The sequence below is a fragment of the Lissotriton helveticus genome, chromosome 8 (assembly GCF_964261635.1).
Source record: "Lissotriton helveticus chromosome 8, aLisHel1.1, whole genome shotgun sequence".
Classification (NCBI taxonomy): domain Eukaryota; kingdom Metazoa; phylum Chordata; class Amphibia; order Caudata; family Salamandridae; genus Lissotriton; species Lissotriton helveticus.
The window spans coordinates 1,569,531,738-1,569,548,059 of record NC_136069.1 but is presented as its reverse complement, the minus strand read 5'-3'; the positions used below and the strand labels follow the sequence as shown (position 1 = coordinate 1,569,548,059).

Below are 16,322 nucleotides of genomic sequence, written 5' to 3'. Positions count from 1 at the left end.
AAGTGTAACTTCACAGGTCAGTGTGAGTGGTAACATACATGCGAGTAAGTCACACAGGCCACCACCGAGTCTAGTATGACAGTTAAATAGTAGTACAGCATGCATTGTACAGTTAAAAGCAATTCAGAAGACCTGGAGTAACAGTAATGCCTTCAAGTGAGGACAGTGCAAGAGAAGGTAAACTTTCGAAGGAAACCTTGGACACTACTGTAAACAGAATGAAGCCTCTTGGCGAAGAAAATGCGGTGGAGTGAGACTTGGCAGATGAAGTAATGTAAATGAAAAATAAATATGATACATCAACAGACTTAGATAGAAAAATATTTTAATTATAAAAATGTATACTTCAAATAAAAATAATATCAATGTCCATCAATTAGCAAGTCTCAGCAAGCACTTTTGCAATCAACCCAGTCCCACACATGCAAAGACCCATCAGTAGCTGCTGATAATAACGCTCTTGGTTTCCAGGGATGCCAAACATGGGTTGTAACTTCTGGAATGTTTCCATCTTCACTCCTACCCTCAATGGCATGCCCTTTGTGCACGAATAATGGCTGCACCTCTATTCCGGACACATTCCAGGACTTTGTGTCATATACCTGTACCGTTCCATCCACTCCTAAAATCCAAAATATTTGTGTTAGTTTAAGAAATGTATAAGCCAGTAAGATGGCTCAATAATGGAAGTGCTTGCTCCTGACATACGCAAGTGATGCGCAGGTTGTACCATTACACTTGGTAATAGCAACACTTATAACAGTAGATCTACAGCAACGTCGCAAATAAGAAGCATTAACAGTTATATAAAAACAAGATATGAACATCCTCAAACCATTGTTCAATTTAGTTAGCTACCAAGTTTACTAAAGAAGAGGCTGGAAATCATATGCTTCGACTACTTAAAGAATCATCTAAATCAATACATCTTCTCTTCTTGAACTAACCTCATTGAACTAAACCAGATAACATAAAATACAATATAGAACTCAGCTAAGCTCAGTAGTTACTTCGAGCTCTGCAACTGCTCCATGTCAAGTAAACATTTGATTAACAGCCCATTGACAGAAAATAAAATAATATTACAGTGTTTGCTATTCTTTGGTGAGCAACAGCAGGTCTCTAAGAATCTTAGTGCGAGTGTTTAGAATGTACTTCTACTGCAACTGTGATAAGTGTAGCATCAGGGATCTAGGTGTGTGTTACAAAGTATAGTATGAGCAAAATGTTTGCATATTGCCAGTTGCGGACACAGGTGCCACATCAAAAAGCCACCAGTGTCAGGCTAGGAAGATATCTTAGCAATAGGGGTAGCAGAGAAGTCATTCAATCCAATACAAAGTTTTAATATATTAGATTGGAGCTAGCTAATGATCCCACCCTTTACAAAGTAACTGCACCAACGATGACAAGCCCAGGACACACTAAATGACTGTCTACGTACCCTTTGGTTGCTACCATGAGGTGCTTCCTTCATCAAACATCATTTGCTGAGGCATAGTCTTCATCGTAGAAGAAGATCCGGGAGTATAGTATGTCACAAATAGTTCTACAAACAGTTTAGCGGAATTATTTTTTCAACATACTGCCCTCACTCCCAGGGTTTAACAAGTCCAACTACTACATCCAAGTAGGGTGTCATTATATTTGGTAAGTAGTACCTGGAACAAGAAATAACTGGCACAACCATTCTATCTACATGACTGGCTGACCATGAAGAATTCCAAGCAATGTCTTGGATTTCTCACATATTCTCTCTATTGACCAGCCTTACGTTCTGTATTAGCCACATCAAGCAGCGATGAGCAAAATGAATTACGTTAGGCACATTTGATCAACTAGTAAATTCAAAATCCACCTGCTATATTTAGCTAAAGCTATGGATTTCTTAGTGACAAGCATCATGCACTGTTACGTCAGTAACATGAAACACATCTTTATCTGGAAACTGGAGTATTAGATTGTTAAAAAAATATTTAAACGAATATACACAAAAGTCTACAATTATATTATTTAGTAGTACTTAAGGGAGATTCTCTTTAAAAGATTTAAGTAGATGAAATAATCTTAACATAATGTCACTTGTCATGGATCAGGTTATCTAACCAGACAAACTCTACTCTGCAGAAATTAATTTGATGTAAACTCCCAAGTCAGTATTAACATTCAACACTAGCCGCCCAGTAACCGCAGATGCAGTATGCAGCTACTATATATTTCTCTGGTTTGCCACTCCTAGCCTAACCTGCTACATTACATGACTTCCTCCATCAGTCCAGTGCCATCCTTTTCATTTCATACACACCTCTTTTATTCTTCCACTTGTTCCAACTGCATTCACCATCAAATTAGCTTTACTGCCTCTTGCTGTATATTTTACTTAATCTCCACTGCCACGCTCTTCCTCTTACCTATACAATGTTATTAATAAATGAATTGATTAAAATGCAAAATATCCCCTTTTTCTGAGTTCAGAAAATTAAGTTGGGGTTTACTTATGTGAAGCTCTCCCCTTCCAACATGCCCACGAGACACTAGAAACATCTACAGTAAAGAGCAGAGTGGTCCAATTAGGCAGTTCTCTTTGCAAGAACCATCGCAAAATTAAAGTTGGTTTTCCTTAAACTGCTCCAATTTGAACACTCCAAAATATCAGTGTCTTCTCCTGACTGGGTTGACAATAGACACACCATAAAAAGCACTTGACAGCAATGTCACTTCAAGGCCCTAAACCTTACATCTAAAAGAAGTACTACCATTGATCTCCCCCCCCCCCCCAAAAAAAGCCAAGGATAAACTAAAAATTTAGAACGGACGATTAAAATCGGCTATTTTTGTCCAGATTAAGACTGCAAAGATCTGAGATTCTCTAGTGCAAGGCCCATGCTGTGAAAGATCTAGTGGAGAAAACCTTAAAAAATGGGTATTTAAGAAAGTGGTAAGCAAAGGTGAAACTACGGTCTTGCCTCCTTTTTAGCTGTTTTTGCGATCTTTGAAAACCTAATGCCTCCTTAAATTCTAAAATGTAAACCTCACTCCAACTTGGTCACTATATCTTAATTTGCTACTGTTCTCATGAAAATAAAGGGAGTTTGCAGTTTCTCAACCTTAATTTAATAGTTTCATTACGCTGATGTATGAAGTGTGTCATAACCTGCTTTGGGGGTGGGCACAAGCCAGATAGGGGTTACAAGACACCAACAGTGGTGTTACAAGGCCCCAACAGTGGTGTTACAAGTTGTTTACCACTGGTGTCCTGGGGTCTATCCTTCATTTCTCTGCAATCTCGGCCAAGTACAAGCCTTTCCAACAGGACTATAGATTGCGTTTTGTAAAATTCAATGTCTTCTGAAGTGGAAATAGCACAACACAGATATTAGTTGGCCCGTGCGTTGTCCTAGTTAATATAGTTATACTACAACAGTGAGCTTAAACATTATCTGGTGAGCCTCTCCGCACCCACCTTGAGTAAAAAAAGATTCATTGAGACTCTAAATTGTCTAAATGGTTACAGATCAACAAACGCTAATCCTGCACCAGGATACTTCCTTCACAGACAAGCATAGAGTTACCACAGCACAGCTACCAACGTTAGCTTTAGAAGACTCGCAGTTAAAGTCGGAAGGTCACAAAACTGCCCCCGACACCATATGCGATAGTGTGGATAACCCTCATCCTCCAAATAATGCAAACAACAAGGTGACTCAGGCACAACAGTCCTTCAGTGGTAAACCTCAGCTGGATGAATCATAAATGCAGTTCACAGTCTAGATACATGCCAAGTAATTAGAGAATGAGGCACTGTATAAATACCTAGTAACATAACAGTCAATATTGAAATGCTAAATATGTATTTCTTGCCTTTTACCCACACTTCCCAAATAGGGCTCCAGCTCCACAGTTTAAAATCCACAGAGCAAGACACATTTATTTCCAGAAATTGCGATATAAGGGCTGCTTGAAAAACAAGTAAGGGAAATTGCTAATTAAGAACCCATCTAAATTAGCTGGCACAGCTCATCTCCAGTACTGTCTGGGTCTTGCCATTCGTAGTTACCGGTACATATGCACCTTACACGTTTGATATTGTGAGACTACGGCACACCCTAATCTCTGCTTTGAGTCTCCAACTATTCATAATAGCCCTTTTAAACACCCCTTTTTTAAGGCAATATATTCACACCTCAATACTTGCATTGTACATACGAGAGTGCTACATATTAGTGTGGTTAGTGATGAACAGAATTATTGATAGCTTTAATTTCTGTATCAGAAAACTAAAAAGTGTGCATAAATAGCAGACTATGTATGCATTGTACAACAGAAGTCTCTGGAGATATGTACCTGAAATGGCGAGACAGTCCTCCAAAAACGGTGCCCAGGTAATGCACATGAACTCCCTTCCAGTGTGTGCCTTGGAAACTTTGCACCTGGCCGCTTTCATTGGTGTAGACAAATTTCGCAAGTCTGTGAGCTCTACTCTCCCAGAGGAGGAGAGGCTTGCGATCATGTGCCCGGTGTCACTAGCATCCTGCTCCCTGCTCTGCAAACAGGCACACCACTGGTCACCATGTCTCAAGGGGGCCTCCAAGGTCGTCCCTCCACGCTGCTCCTCCCGGATGTCCACCAGATACATCTGTCCATTAACGCAGGAAGCGAGAAACGTATTGCAGTCCAAATATTGAAGGTTACTTATGGTGCTGCTGCTATTTAAGCCTACAACCAACAAAAACAGACAGACAAAGTTACATTGTTTTAACCCAAATGTACATTGCCTTAAAGATCATGGTCTTAGACCTTTTTCAATTATTTTGGTCACTTTATCTAGTATGGTTATGATGTACTGGCTGTCCAGCAGCTTGGCAAATCCCAAACCAGAAAAAACAACTGTTGAGTGGTGCTGTTGGTTGAAAAACGTTTCAAGAAGAAATATGAAGGACAAAAAAGAAAAGGCTATAGCTGTAAATATTTGTTTGGTATGACAGTGAATAGTCTGCATCTTGAATATTTGTAAACTGCTAGTTTGTGGTTACACCAACTGGTAACTGGGAGTATTAGGGAAAGCACCCACGTTTATTTGGACTACACACAGGTGTTACTGAAAGGGTATGTGTTGGTATTGGAGAGCTTGTGTCCACTGTTGCCCAGTTAAACTAGGGATGATATACTGAATACTGTTACCCATGAGCATCTGTAGAGTGGCTAAGAATTGGTACAGCAGAGTCTGCAAGTCAAGGTTGTCCGCTAGGTAGTCCTTTATGCACACTGTATCAATGCTCACATGTATGTACTGCATGTACAACCACGTGCACGATGGGCGCTCATATACCTCTGTCAATCATACTGAATTTTATTTAAATATTTCAAGTTTGATATAGCACAAATGTGGCCCAAGGGCATCAGAGCCCTTTACAAGATGTGAAAATACAACAATTTCAGGAGATATACAACAATATGATGTATACAGGAGGTGTAAATACCAGTAGGAAGCATACAGTAAAACTCAATATATAACAAGGGCGAAATATACAATGGGGGAGAAAAGGATAGTGAATACCTTTCTGAGGTAGTTGAAGGAGATTGTGAGGCATCAGAGCGCTTTACAAGGGAAGCATACATGAACAAGATTCATCAGATCATTCACTACAGCTCAGCAGCTGCAGATCAATGTACACTTTGAAGGAACACGACCAGGGAGGGCATGGAGACAAACCGGACATCACGGTAAGAACTGTGGCAGATATGGATATGGGACATTAATGGAAAAAGCGAGCTGGCCTCATAGGGCGGCCTATCCAGCAACCCATGAGGACAATCAAGGAGGTGGGTTGGAAATTTGAGGAATATGGAGACATCCACAATACCATACAGGAGAGATCAGCATGGGCAGCCTAGTTCTGGGGAGTTTGATTTTACTGGGATTTTATTGCAGGAAAAAAAATCAGCCCACCCGTGAAACATTCTACTTTGCTATGTTAAATGCCTTGAAAAAAGCTGAGTGGGCCCAAAACATCTGCTTTTTTTAAGCCTCTGCCATTTGGTACTGTCATCATTCGTATTTCTAGAGAGTTCAAGTGAGACAGTAGCTGGTTCCACATCAACAAACCCAGTGATGCAGATACACTGCCATAAGGTCAAAAGGATAGCCAATTAATGCTCAATTACATTAACTGTGTATCACAGCCAGGCATATCAACGAAGCCAAGAGGTTATTATCTTATTTTTTTAATACATTGGGGTGCGGATGGGGAGAGGTGGTCTACGCCTCTCCTCAAAACATAAGTGTGGCCAGAGGGTGCTTTTTTTAATAAAATTTTCCAGTTATGTTGACTAAAAATCTGCATGTTTGCAACAATGCCCAAGAGCAGATTCCTCCACACCAGCATGCAATGTAGGTGCTCATAAACAATGGCACAACTGATTAAATAAAGACGGATTACATTACCGGCAACAACTATATCGCAAAAAGAATAGTCAGTATAATCAAATAAAACAACGGCCTTTAAAAGAAAAATCCCATGCCAAGGGAAAGAAAATTCTGTAATAAATAATGTGGTATCCCCTAAAACCTCTGGGAGTAAAAGAGTACATCATAATGTCTGTCCAGAAAAGAAAATGTCATCAGAAAATATATTTTATGCAAGGGTGCTTCAATTGAATGCAAGGATTCGTTCTTACCACGTGAATATGAATGTTGCTCCAATATTCCATGATGTGGGAAGGAAAATATTACCCTGTAAGCATCTGTTCGTAGTGTGCATTGCTGTAAATTCACATGTTCTGCATACTCCTGCCATCTAGTGTTGGGCTTGAATATTTGTAAGTTGTTTTTCTTTAAAGGTCTTTTGAGTCACGGGATGCACTAGGCAAATAGGCAAGTTCATGGACTCTCTTCCCTCTCATGTTGCCGAGTTAGCCCTATCCTCACCAAACTTTACGGTGTTGGGAGATATAAACATCCATTTGGATGATCTCTCGGACCATCTAGCGAAGGGCTTTCTGAATAATTTAGCAGCCCTTCAAATTACCCAGAGGGGATTCGAACAAACACACAATAAAGGCCACCTACTAGATGCGGTGCTAAGTAATGATCATAGGCTACATGTAGGCGTTCCAATTCCCCTCCCCTGGACCGACCACCTACTGGTACCATTAGCAATTTGGGAGATCCCGATGTGGAAAATGACTAAAATTAGGTACACATAAGCGGCGTTCATTTATGTTCACCATAGCCACTTTTGAAAGTAAAGTGAAAATCACGAAACAGTGGCCACGCCATCTCGTCCCTTTTAGGCCCCATCATGCACGTAGGTGGCAGCCATGTTGTGTGTCATGACCTCTCTGCCCACTGCCAATAGCCTGCGCGTCTCTCCCCCTCATTCCCCGGCCTCGCAAGCATTCTCCCGCGCCCCGACAGCCCCCGGTCTCTCCTGCCTGGGCCATAAACGCACCTCCAGCGCGACCCTGCCTCAGAGCCACATCCCGTGCGGAACCCTTACACTCCTTTCATCTCCCTCACGCGAGCGGGCCTTTTGATAAACTCTCCCTCCTCGTCCATTGTCTGAACCGTTCCCAGGCCACCACCTAGCCTTGCAGCTGCAGTTTATTGCCCCTACAGTAGGAACTCACCCCATATCAAAGGAGCGGGGGTTAATCGATACCCTCACACCTCCAGATCCGACCGATCGCCCACTTTCCCGTTCCCAGCGAAATGTCCAGCTGCGCGATAACCACCACATGCTGAGATCGGGGTGGGAACTCTACTGTAGATGTGTGTGGGAACGGGCCTGGACCAGGGATTCCGAGGATGTCTTTTCTGGCCTTCAAAGAAACATTACGGATGCAATGTATGTAATAAAACCATAAACCTGTGTATAAGAGGCCAGGCCTCAGAGATGCGGTTAGAGCACCTCGAGAAGATACCCTGTTGTCTGATTTGACGTGTTTTTATTTATTATTTTATTTTGAAAGTTTTATATAGCGCGGACATGATCCTCGCGGATATCAGAGCGCTTTACAAGAGAAGTACATGGGGGAGCATAGCCGGACAGGTAGATCAATAGTTCACATAGTATACATGGTACAAATAAGTGGCTATAAGGCCAGCCTGTGTATGAAATAGCGCAGGTGAAAAGGCTACAAAGACCAACATGTGAATAAACAGGCAATTAATAATAGTAATGAAAGGTTGAGTGAGAGAGGTCGGGCGGGGAGGTGTGCGCTGCAATAGTGGGCAGACATTCTTTCATGTATGAGGTAGCATTCTGGGCATTACACATGTTCAGAATATAGTTAAATGAAAAAATGATACAATTATAGGCAGACATTCTATCACAAGAAGGTGTAGATACGTATCTGAGCCAAGTGTTCAGTAGTTGTGATTATTCTAGAGTGTAAAATTCTTAGCGAGTGTTCAGCTAAGGCAGAGAATGAATAATCCAGGAAGTCCGTCCCTGAAAGAGACTAGTCAAATATGTCCGCCAAGTAGGTGGGATAGAGACATCAGTCCTTTGTTTGTTGCAGTTTCCCTTTTCCTTCATGTCTGCAGGGGAGGTGTAAATATTAGTCCTCTGTCTGTTGTTATTGCTTTCAGCATAGGGGGAGGAGTTTCATTTTCCATCCGAGTCCGCATTGCTACAGCTATCTGGGAGGAATGCTGTGTGGGGGAGTTAAAGTTAAAGTTAGGAGCCTCGTGGACAGAGGTACGGGGGGAGGGTGGGGGGATTTATTGTTACAGGTTTATGGCTCCAGCCATTTTGAACAAAGGACGTAGATTAAAAAGTGAGCAGGCGGGAAGGAGACAAACAAATACCTCAAGTCTCTGTGTGTCCCCTGAGTCCGTCCGTAGAATCTTTCAGTAGTCCTGCATTAATCCACAATGTGCCTCAGGTCCTACACCGCGTAGGTAAACACCCGGTCTCCAACGGATCCGATGGGGGCAGACACTAGCCTTCTGTCACCGAGCCGGTCCCGTTGTTGTTGGTCCCAGGGCTCAGTCGCTCCCCTGGTCAGCGGTGGTGTCATACACACCAGGCTCATCCATCTCCTGAGCCCGTGACATGTCTCCGGTGCTGCGGTGCGATGCGGGGGGGGGGGGGGGGGGGGGGACTGCTCCTTGTTAGCAGCCGGCGTCCTCCACCTCGGAGCGGATGGTGGGGGGGTACTCTCAGTCCTCTGGCGTCGCTCGCTTTAGCTCGCAGAGACTGCAAATCCCTGCGGTGGAGCGGGCGGGCGGTTCCAGCACAGCAGGCTCTAGGGGGGCGCCCTCCTCTGTTGCCGGGGGTGCCCTCCGATGCTGCCGTGTAGTCCTTATGGCTTCCTTTGCAGCCGCTCTCCAGTGCCTTCCTCCGCCGTGTAGCGGGGGACCTCTTCCAGCCCTCCAATGTCGTCAGGCTGTCGGGAACAGGCTCTTGGCGTTTCAGCCGCAGTTTCAGCTGCAGTTTAGGGACGAGACAGCAATCGAGCTCCAGTGCCCTCCTCCGCTGTGTAGCGGGGGACCTCTTCCAGCCCTCCGGAGTCGTCGAGCTGTCGGGACTAGGCTCCTGGAGTTTCAGCTGCCCGTGTGGTGTGAAGTTGTGATGCCTTGGATCCGGTGCCGGGCTGGTGGCAAGGGTGGTCCGCGATGCCGGCAGGGTGTTCCGTGTCGGCTCAGCAGGCTCTCGCGTCAGTGATGAGGGTGTCTAAGTCGATGGTCTGATCGCGAGGCATTTCAGGGTACAGAAATCAATCCAGTTGTAGCTCTTTCATACCGATCTTCTTTTCTTCTTTCGTTCCGTCGTACTGGTAGTTCAGGGCACAGAAATCAATCCAGTTGTTGCTCTTTCATTCCGATCTTCTTTTCTTCTTTCGTTCCGTCGTACTGGTAGGCGCTAACAGGGATAATGCCCACATGGGATCCCCAGCACTGGGAGCTCCTCACAGGAGCTCCTACCAGGCGGCCATCTTGTTCTGCTCCGTCGGAATAAACTCCTGTTTCTAGCCTTCCAGTCTCCAGCGCCTGCCTCTTTGTTTGGTAATATTGAATGGTATGAGAGGCGGCTATCGCCGGGCAAACACTGAAGGTTCTTGGTTGACATCAGCCCTGCCGTTTTACACCGAGTTCTCTCATGGTTCCTTCCCGGGCCACCTCAATGGGGAGAAATTGGTCGAAGGTATTAGCCGACCAATGGTCAAAATCCCTTTCAGCAGTCCCTTTACCGGCAGGGGATGACCCAGACATACTTAATAAGCACTTTATTGAGTGGATTCAGAGATCACTGGACTATGTGGCCCCTTTGAAACTCCTCAAAGAAAAAACCAAGTCCAAAGAGGCACCATGGTATACTCCCAAATTGAAAGAGCTAAAGCAAAGCTGTAGAAAACTAGAGAGGGTGTGGAGACGTACACTAAGGGTACCGGACAGGAATTATTATAGGGACTCAATCAAGAAATATAAGGCCGAAATCACTCTGGCACAGTCAGCGTTCTATGAACTAAAGATAAGGACAGCAGCTAATGCCACGAGGGAAATCTTTCGGATCGCCAAATCTTTGATTAAAACCTTACGCACTCCCCCTGACCCAAAAGAAGCTCAAAACCGCTGCAATAAGCAGGCAGAGTACTTTTTTCAAAAGATTCAATCCATCTCTCTGTCCTTTATTTCGAATGAACAGAATATTTTGGACACAGGAAATATCCCCGCAAACTCCAACTGCCAGCTAGTGGAAATTCCACTGCTTAATGAGGAATCCCTGAACGCATTAATGCTAAAAGTGACTTCAGGCTCTCCTACCGATCCTGCTCCTCCCCGCCATCTACTGAAGGTTGCGGGGACAATTAGACCAACTATCCTGAACATCCTGAACACCTCTATCACTACAGGAGTCGTACCAAAGGCATGGAAATGTGCTCAAGTCAGGGCTTTACTGAAAAAACCTAATCTCGATCCAGCTATCATGGCTAACTATCGCCCAATCTCCCTTCTCCCCTGGGTAAGTAAGCTGCTTGAGAGGCACATTAATTCCACCTTGGTCGATTACTTGGAGTCTAACCATCTACTCCATGACTCTCAAGCAGGCTTTCGCCCTAAGCTGGGGACGGAGGTGGCTTTGCTAACAGTAACAGAGCTAGCCCGGAAGCACATGGATCAAGGCGGCACCACGGCAATTATGCTATTGGATTTGAGTGCCGCCTTTGACACCGTGAACCATAACATCTTAATCTCTCGACTAAAACATCTTGGAGTGGCAGGTCAAGCCCTTATTTGATTGCGATCCTTCTTAGAGGACTGGATGTTTTAGGTGTCAGAGGGTGCCACTCAATCCAAAGTTTGGCCCCTCAATTGTGGAGTGCCCCAGGGTTCCTCCTTAAGCCCTACGCTTTTTAATATATATATGGATCCTCTGGCAGAGGTGGTGCGTCCCCATGGCTTTGAAATTGTAACCTATGCAGACGGTGCCCAATTAGTGGTGGCTCTGAACCAGTTAGGGGACACGTCCAACAATCTGGGTAGCTGTCTAGAAGCTATAACAGAGTGGATGGCCCTGTCCCACCTGAAACTAAATGGGGAGAAAACGGAGCTTATGTTTCTGGGAAAATCCGCGGTTCCAAGAACCACCAATGATTGGCCGACTTGCATGGGTGCTCCCCCAGAACCAAAAGATCAGATCAAAAGTCTGGGAGTATGGTTAAATAACAACTTAAGCTTTAATCAGCAAGCCACCAAACTCTCTGTCACATGCTTTGGTCTGATGAGAATGCTTAGGAAAATCTTGCCTCTTCTCCCCTTTCAAGCACGAAGGATAATGGTCCAGGCTATTATCCTGTCTCGTCTTGACTACGGGAACGCCCTCTATCTGGGCGCCCCTGCCAGTACCATCAAAAAAATCCAGGTCACTCAGAACGCGGCGGCACGCCTTCTCCTCGGACTCTCTCAAAGACACTCAGGTGCGGCCGCCCTAAGGAAACTTCACTGGCTGCCCATACAAGCCAGGGTAAAATTTAAGGCGATGTGTATAACACACAAAGCTATGTGGCAAGAAGGTCCCGCTATGATCTGTTCCTTAGTCACCCCCTACCATCCACGGAGATCGTTGCGCTCTAGTACAACCTTTTTAGCTACTACCAAGAAAATCAAACGAGCCAGGTGAGGAGGCCGCTCTTTTTCGCGGAATGCGGCCTCTGACTGGAACTCCCTGCCGCTCACCTTGCGTAGTGAATCTGATCTCCTAAAATTCTGCTAAAACCTGAAAACACTTCTCTTTCACTAATCCTCAGCTGGTGGTTACTGTTTCCCACCTGTCCTCAGCGCTACGAGGCCTTCGGGTAGTAATGCGCTCTATAAAACCCTATTTCATTTCATTCATTTCACTGTTGGCAATGTCATGGGCACCCATTGTTTTCTGCACACCGGGTGAGAGCAGTATGAGTGGCAAGTGAACGCCGTTTGGTGCTCATGTGTACTGTGAATGGAAGTTAGTTAATAAGAAAGGGAAGAGGGTGGGCGCATGATAATCTACGGCAATACACACCACAAACAAATTCTTACAGGGCAAGCAACTTTCCCATTTGTAGCATGCGTTGCTGTAGATAAACATGCTCTGCATAGACTGCAAAGCAGTACTCTCATATGAGGGGTGGCTAGCACGTGGATGATACAGATATCTGAAATAAAGTCATAAGGGCAGTCTGGCCAAGCATAGCCTGCTGTCGGGCCTAAACATCCACAAAGTAGTGTATGGGAATGACCAAGTGGCTGCTTTACATACGCCCGCTAGTGGGATATTGCCATGAAATGCTTTGGAAGCTGCCTTTTTGTGTCTTGTGATGTTTGGCAAAGGCTACAAACTCGTCAGCTTTGCAAAAGGGCTTGGTCTAGTCAATGTAGTGCATGAGAGTACTTTGACATCTTGGGTGAGCAGGACTCACTTTGCTGCAGTGTTTGGTTGAGGGAAGAAGACTGGGAGCTCTATAGCTTGACTGAGGTGAAATGGGGATGCTTTGGAGAGGAACTCCGGGTTGGTTCTGAGCACGACCCTGTCTCTGTAGACCTGGATGAACGATTCTTGTTACGTGAGGGTCTGCAACTCCCTGATGCAGTGGAGAGATGTTATGGACATGAGGAAAGCTACTTTCCAAAAGGACTTACGAGAACAAGAGTGCAGGGGCTCAAAAATGGTCCCAGGAGCCTGGTTGAGGAGGAAATTGAGATTCCATACAGGCGCCGCTCTGGGAGGATGATACATTTGAGGCCCTCCATGAAAGCCTTCATCACAGGGTGGACAAATGGGAAGAGTGTACCTTCTTTTGCATGCAAGCAACTATAGTGGCTTAATGGAGTCTTATGAAAGTGTATGCGAGGCCCGATGCTGAAGAAGGAGTAGGTAACAGATAATATACTGGACAGGTTTAAGGGGGTCCAGGTGTTTGGGTACACAATAATGGATACATATCTTCCATTTTCCTGTGCAGGAGGCTCGTGGGGTAGACCTGCAGGACTCACCTAAGATGCCTATGCACTCCTGTGGAATGCACAGGTAGCCAAACTCTTGGGACCACTGGTGCCAGATCTCTACTTTGGGCTGTCTTGAGTCTGGGTGTTTGATATGCTCTTAGTTCCCTGTGGGAAAGTCTAGCGTGTTGAGGAGCTTCTCATAGGGACTGACTGTCATCTTAAGGCTTCTTGAGAACCATGCCTGCATGACCCATGGAGGCGACAAGGTTGAGGGTTTGAGATGTACACCTCGTTTACCACACTATATATGAGAGGAGTGGGAAAGGTCGAAAAGCATAAGAAAAGATTACTGACCAATTCACCGATAGTGCCCTGCCCATGGACTGTGGGTACCTAGAGGTGATGTATGGGCTTTTAGCGATTTGGGCTAGGTTGAACATATCTATTTGAGGAGTGCACCAGCGCTGGAGTTAGTGAAGTAGAACATGGAGGTGGAGTTCCCTTGTTGATGGGTCCTGCTGAGCAGGTCCGCTAAGTCATTATGCTCCCTTGGAAGACTTTCCGCCAGAAGCTGTATCTAGTGACAGAGCACCCAATGCAAGGTCTACTGCGTCTGTGATGACAGCGGGAGAGAGCGAATGCCACCTTGCTTTTGGAGATAGTGCATTGCAGCCATGTTGTTTGTTTAGATCAGGACTACCGTACCCTAAATGAGTAGAAGGAAGGCTTTGAGAGAGATGTCCGGCAAGGAGTTCAAGAAAGCTGATGTGGTAGCCCAGGTGAGGAGGGGGCCCTGCACGCTGTGTGGTCATATGCTGGAAGGGCACTCTCAGCCAGTGAAAAAGGTCCCAGTGGTAATGGAGTGAGGTTACAGTTCCACCACTGCAGAGGAAGATGGATGCTGGCCTTCACCAAAGCTAGGTCTTCCCAGTAACCCTCTAATTGTGAACAGTGAGCCAAAATGCATTCTTGCAACCAACTGACGCACATGGAGCTGGGCACTGGGCACTATGGCCATGGAGAAGGCCATCATGCCTACTAGACGCATGCAAATTCTGTCTGGGAGTTGACTGGGCTGAAAAAGAGGTAAGAGCTGCTGGAATGTTGACAACCTTTCTTGGGCTGAATTAGGCTTTGCCTGTGACTGCGCTCAGCAAAGACCCAAGAAAGGTCTGGATCTGGAGAGTTTAAAGGTGCAATTAAGTGGCCTTTATTGTGAACCCTAGACTATGTAGCAGAGAGATGGGTATGGCCTAGACAATGGTGCTTGCCTGTGCAATCGATGTGGGGAAAATATGGATCCGTCTCTCCAGAAGTGGACAGCTACCACTGCTAGGCACTTGTTGAAGACCCTTGGAGCAGTGGTGAACCCAAATGGAAGTACTTTGAATTGGTAATGGCAGCCATTTACCAGAAAGCAGTGGTAGCGGAGTGGAGGGATGGATAGCTATGTGAAATTAGGAGTCCTTGAGAACTAGTGCATCATGCCTTGCTGAAGCAGAGGGATAAAATCTTGCAAGGTTACCATATGGAAATACTCTGACAGTTTGTAGCGACTGAGGGGCCTCTGGTCCAAGGTTGAACAGAGGGAGATGTCCTTTTCGGGGATGAGGAAGTATACTACCTTGCCCCAGTAGTGAGGGAGCACTTGCAGCTCTTCCAGCAGATGTTTCAGATGTTCTCTGCTGAAGGAGTCGGTGGATGCTTGGAGGAGTTGTGAGAAGGTCTAAGTCATAGCCATGGTGAATCAAACCACAGCTAGCACCCATTGGTCTGATGTGATTTCCTCCCAGCGGAGGAGGAAAGGTCAGTCTCCCCCTTAACAGGTGTTGTGTGATCAGGGAACACGGGGGCAGGTCAGTGCTTGGAGGTGGAGGTCTTTTTACTGGAGCCCCCTTTAACCATATCCTTGTTACTATTGCCTCTGTAGGCACCCTTAATGTACTCAATTTCTGCCTGATGGTGGAAGAGTGTTGCTGCCTTTGGCAGGAGGAGGTGGGATCGGGGGGGGGGGGGCAGCCTTGAAATCTCCTCTAGACTGTTGCTTTCGAAAGGAACCTCTGGTAACCATGGTCTGAAGGGCACCATAGACTTAGCAATATGTGTCCTTCTTTATGTTTTCTTGCAGCTAATCAATCTGTGAGATGTTTCCCATTGAAAGGCAGGTTGGGGAGATGCTGTTGGACTACCGGTTTGAAGCCTAAAGTATGAAGCCAGGCTTGTGTTGACCACCCCCAGCCCCCCCTCCCCGAGAAGCATTGTCTGTGGTATCAAGGGCATAACCAATAGTGGCATTAGATATAGTTTTGCCCTGCGAGACCATTTCCTCCCTCTCTTCCTAAATTCCTCCGGGAGATGCTCGACTAGCTCCTACATCTCATCCTACTGTGCCCTGCCATGGTGGGAAAGAAGCCCCATGGAGTTAGCTGTTCTCCAGTGAGTGATGGCCCTTGGGTGGAACATGGTAGAAGGCTCATACTTCTTTTCGTCCCTTAGTGCTAGCACCCTGGCTTTCACTGGTTCTTTGATAGTGTCAGGGACTGACTTTTAGAAAAAAACTGGTTTGTCCATACAGACTTTAACAATGTCTCTACCAGTAAATGATCTTCCTTGTGGAGGCTGTACATATCTAACTTCTGAAAGGTGGATGCCCACTGCATTACTACGATATTCTGCGGTGTCATCTAGGGAAGATACCCCAAGGGAAATAGTCCAGATCTGGCTCTCCCAGTTCATCAACATCATTGTTGTCTCACAAGTTGTCTGTGTGCCACAGGTCAAAGGAAGCCTCCTAACAATAAGCAGTGGTGAAGGGGCTGCCAGGATCATAGGAGGTACAGGGAACCCCTCAGGTGACTATGGAGGCAGTGGGGCTGGTGAACGAGGCATG

The 16,322-nt window shown here is 45.6% G+C and overlaps 1 protein-coding gene across 1 annotated transcript in view; it reads right to left on the bottom strand.

Annotated features, from left to right (window-relative positions):
- Positions 1 to 310: 310 nt before the first annotated feature.
- WDR73 (WD repeat domain 73) overlaps positions 311 to 16,322 on the bottom strand; it is an 87,268-nt gene continuing 71,256 nt past the window's right edge. The window contains exons 7-8 of the mRNA XM_078658569.1: positions 4,345 to 4,716; positions 311 to 622 (exon numbers count right to left, since the gene is read on the bottom strand). Of these exons, the coding sequence (XP_078514695.1) occupies positions 387 to 622; positions 4,345 to 4,716 (608 nt within the window). The 3' untranslated portion in view covers positions 311 to 386. The remainder of the gene's footprint in view (positions 623 to 4,344; positions 4,717 to 16,322) is intronic.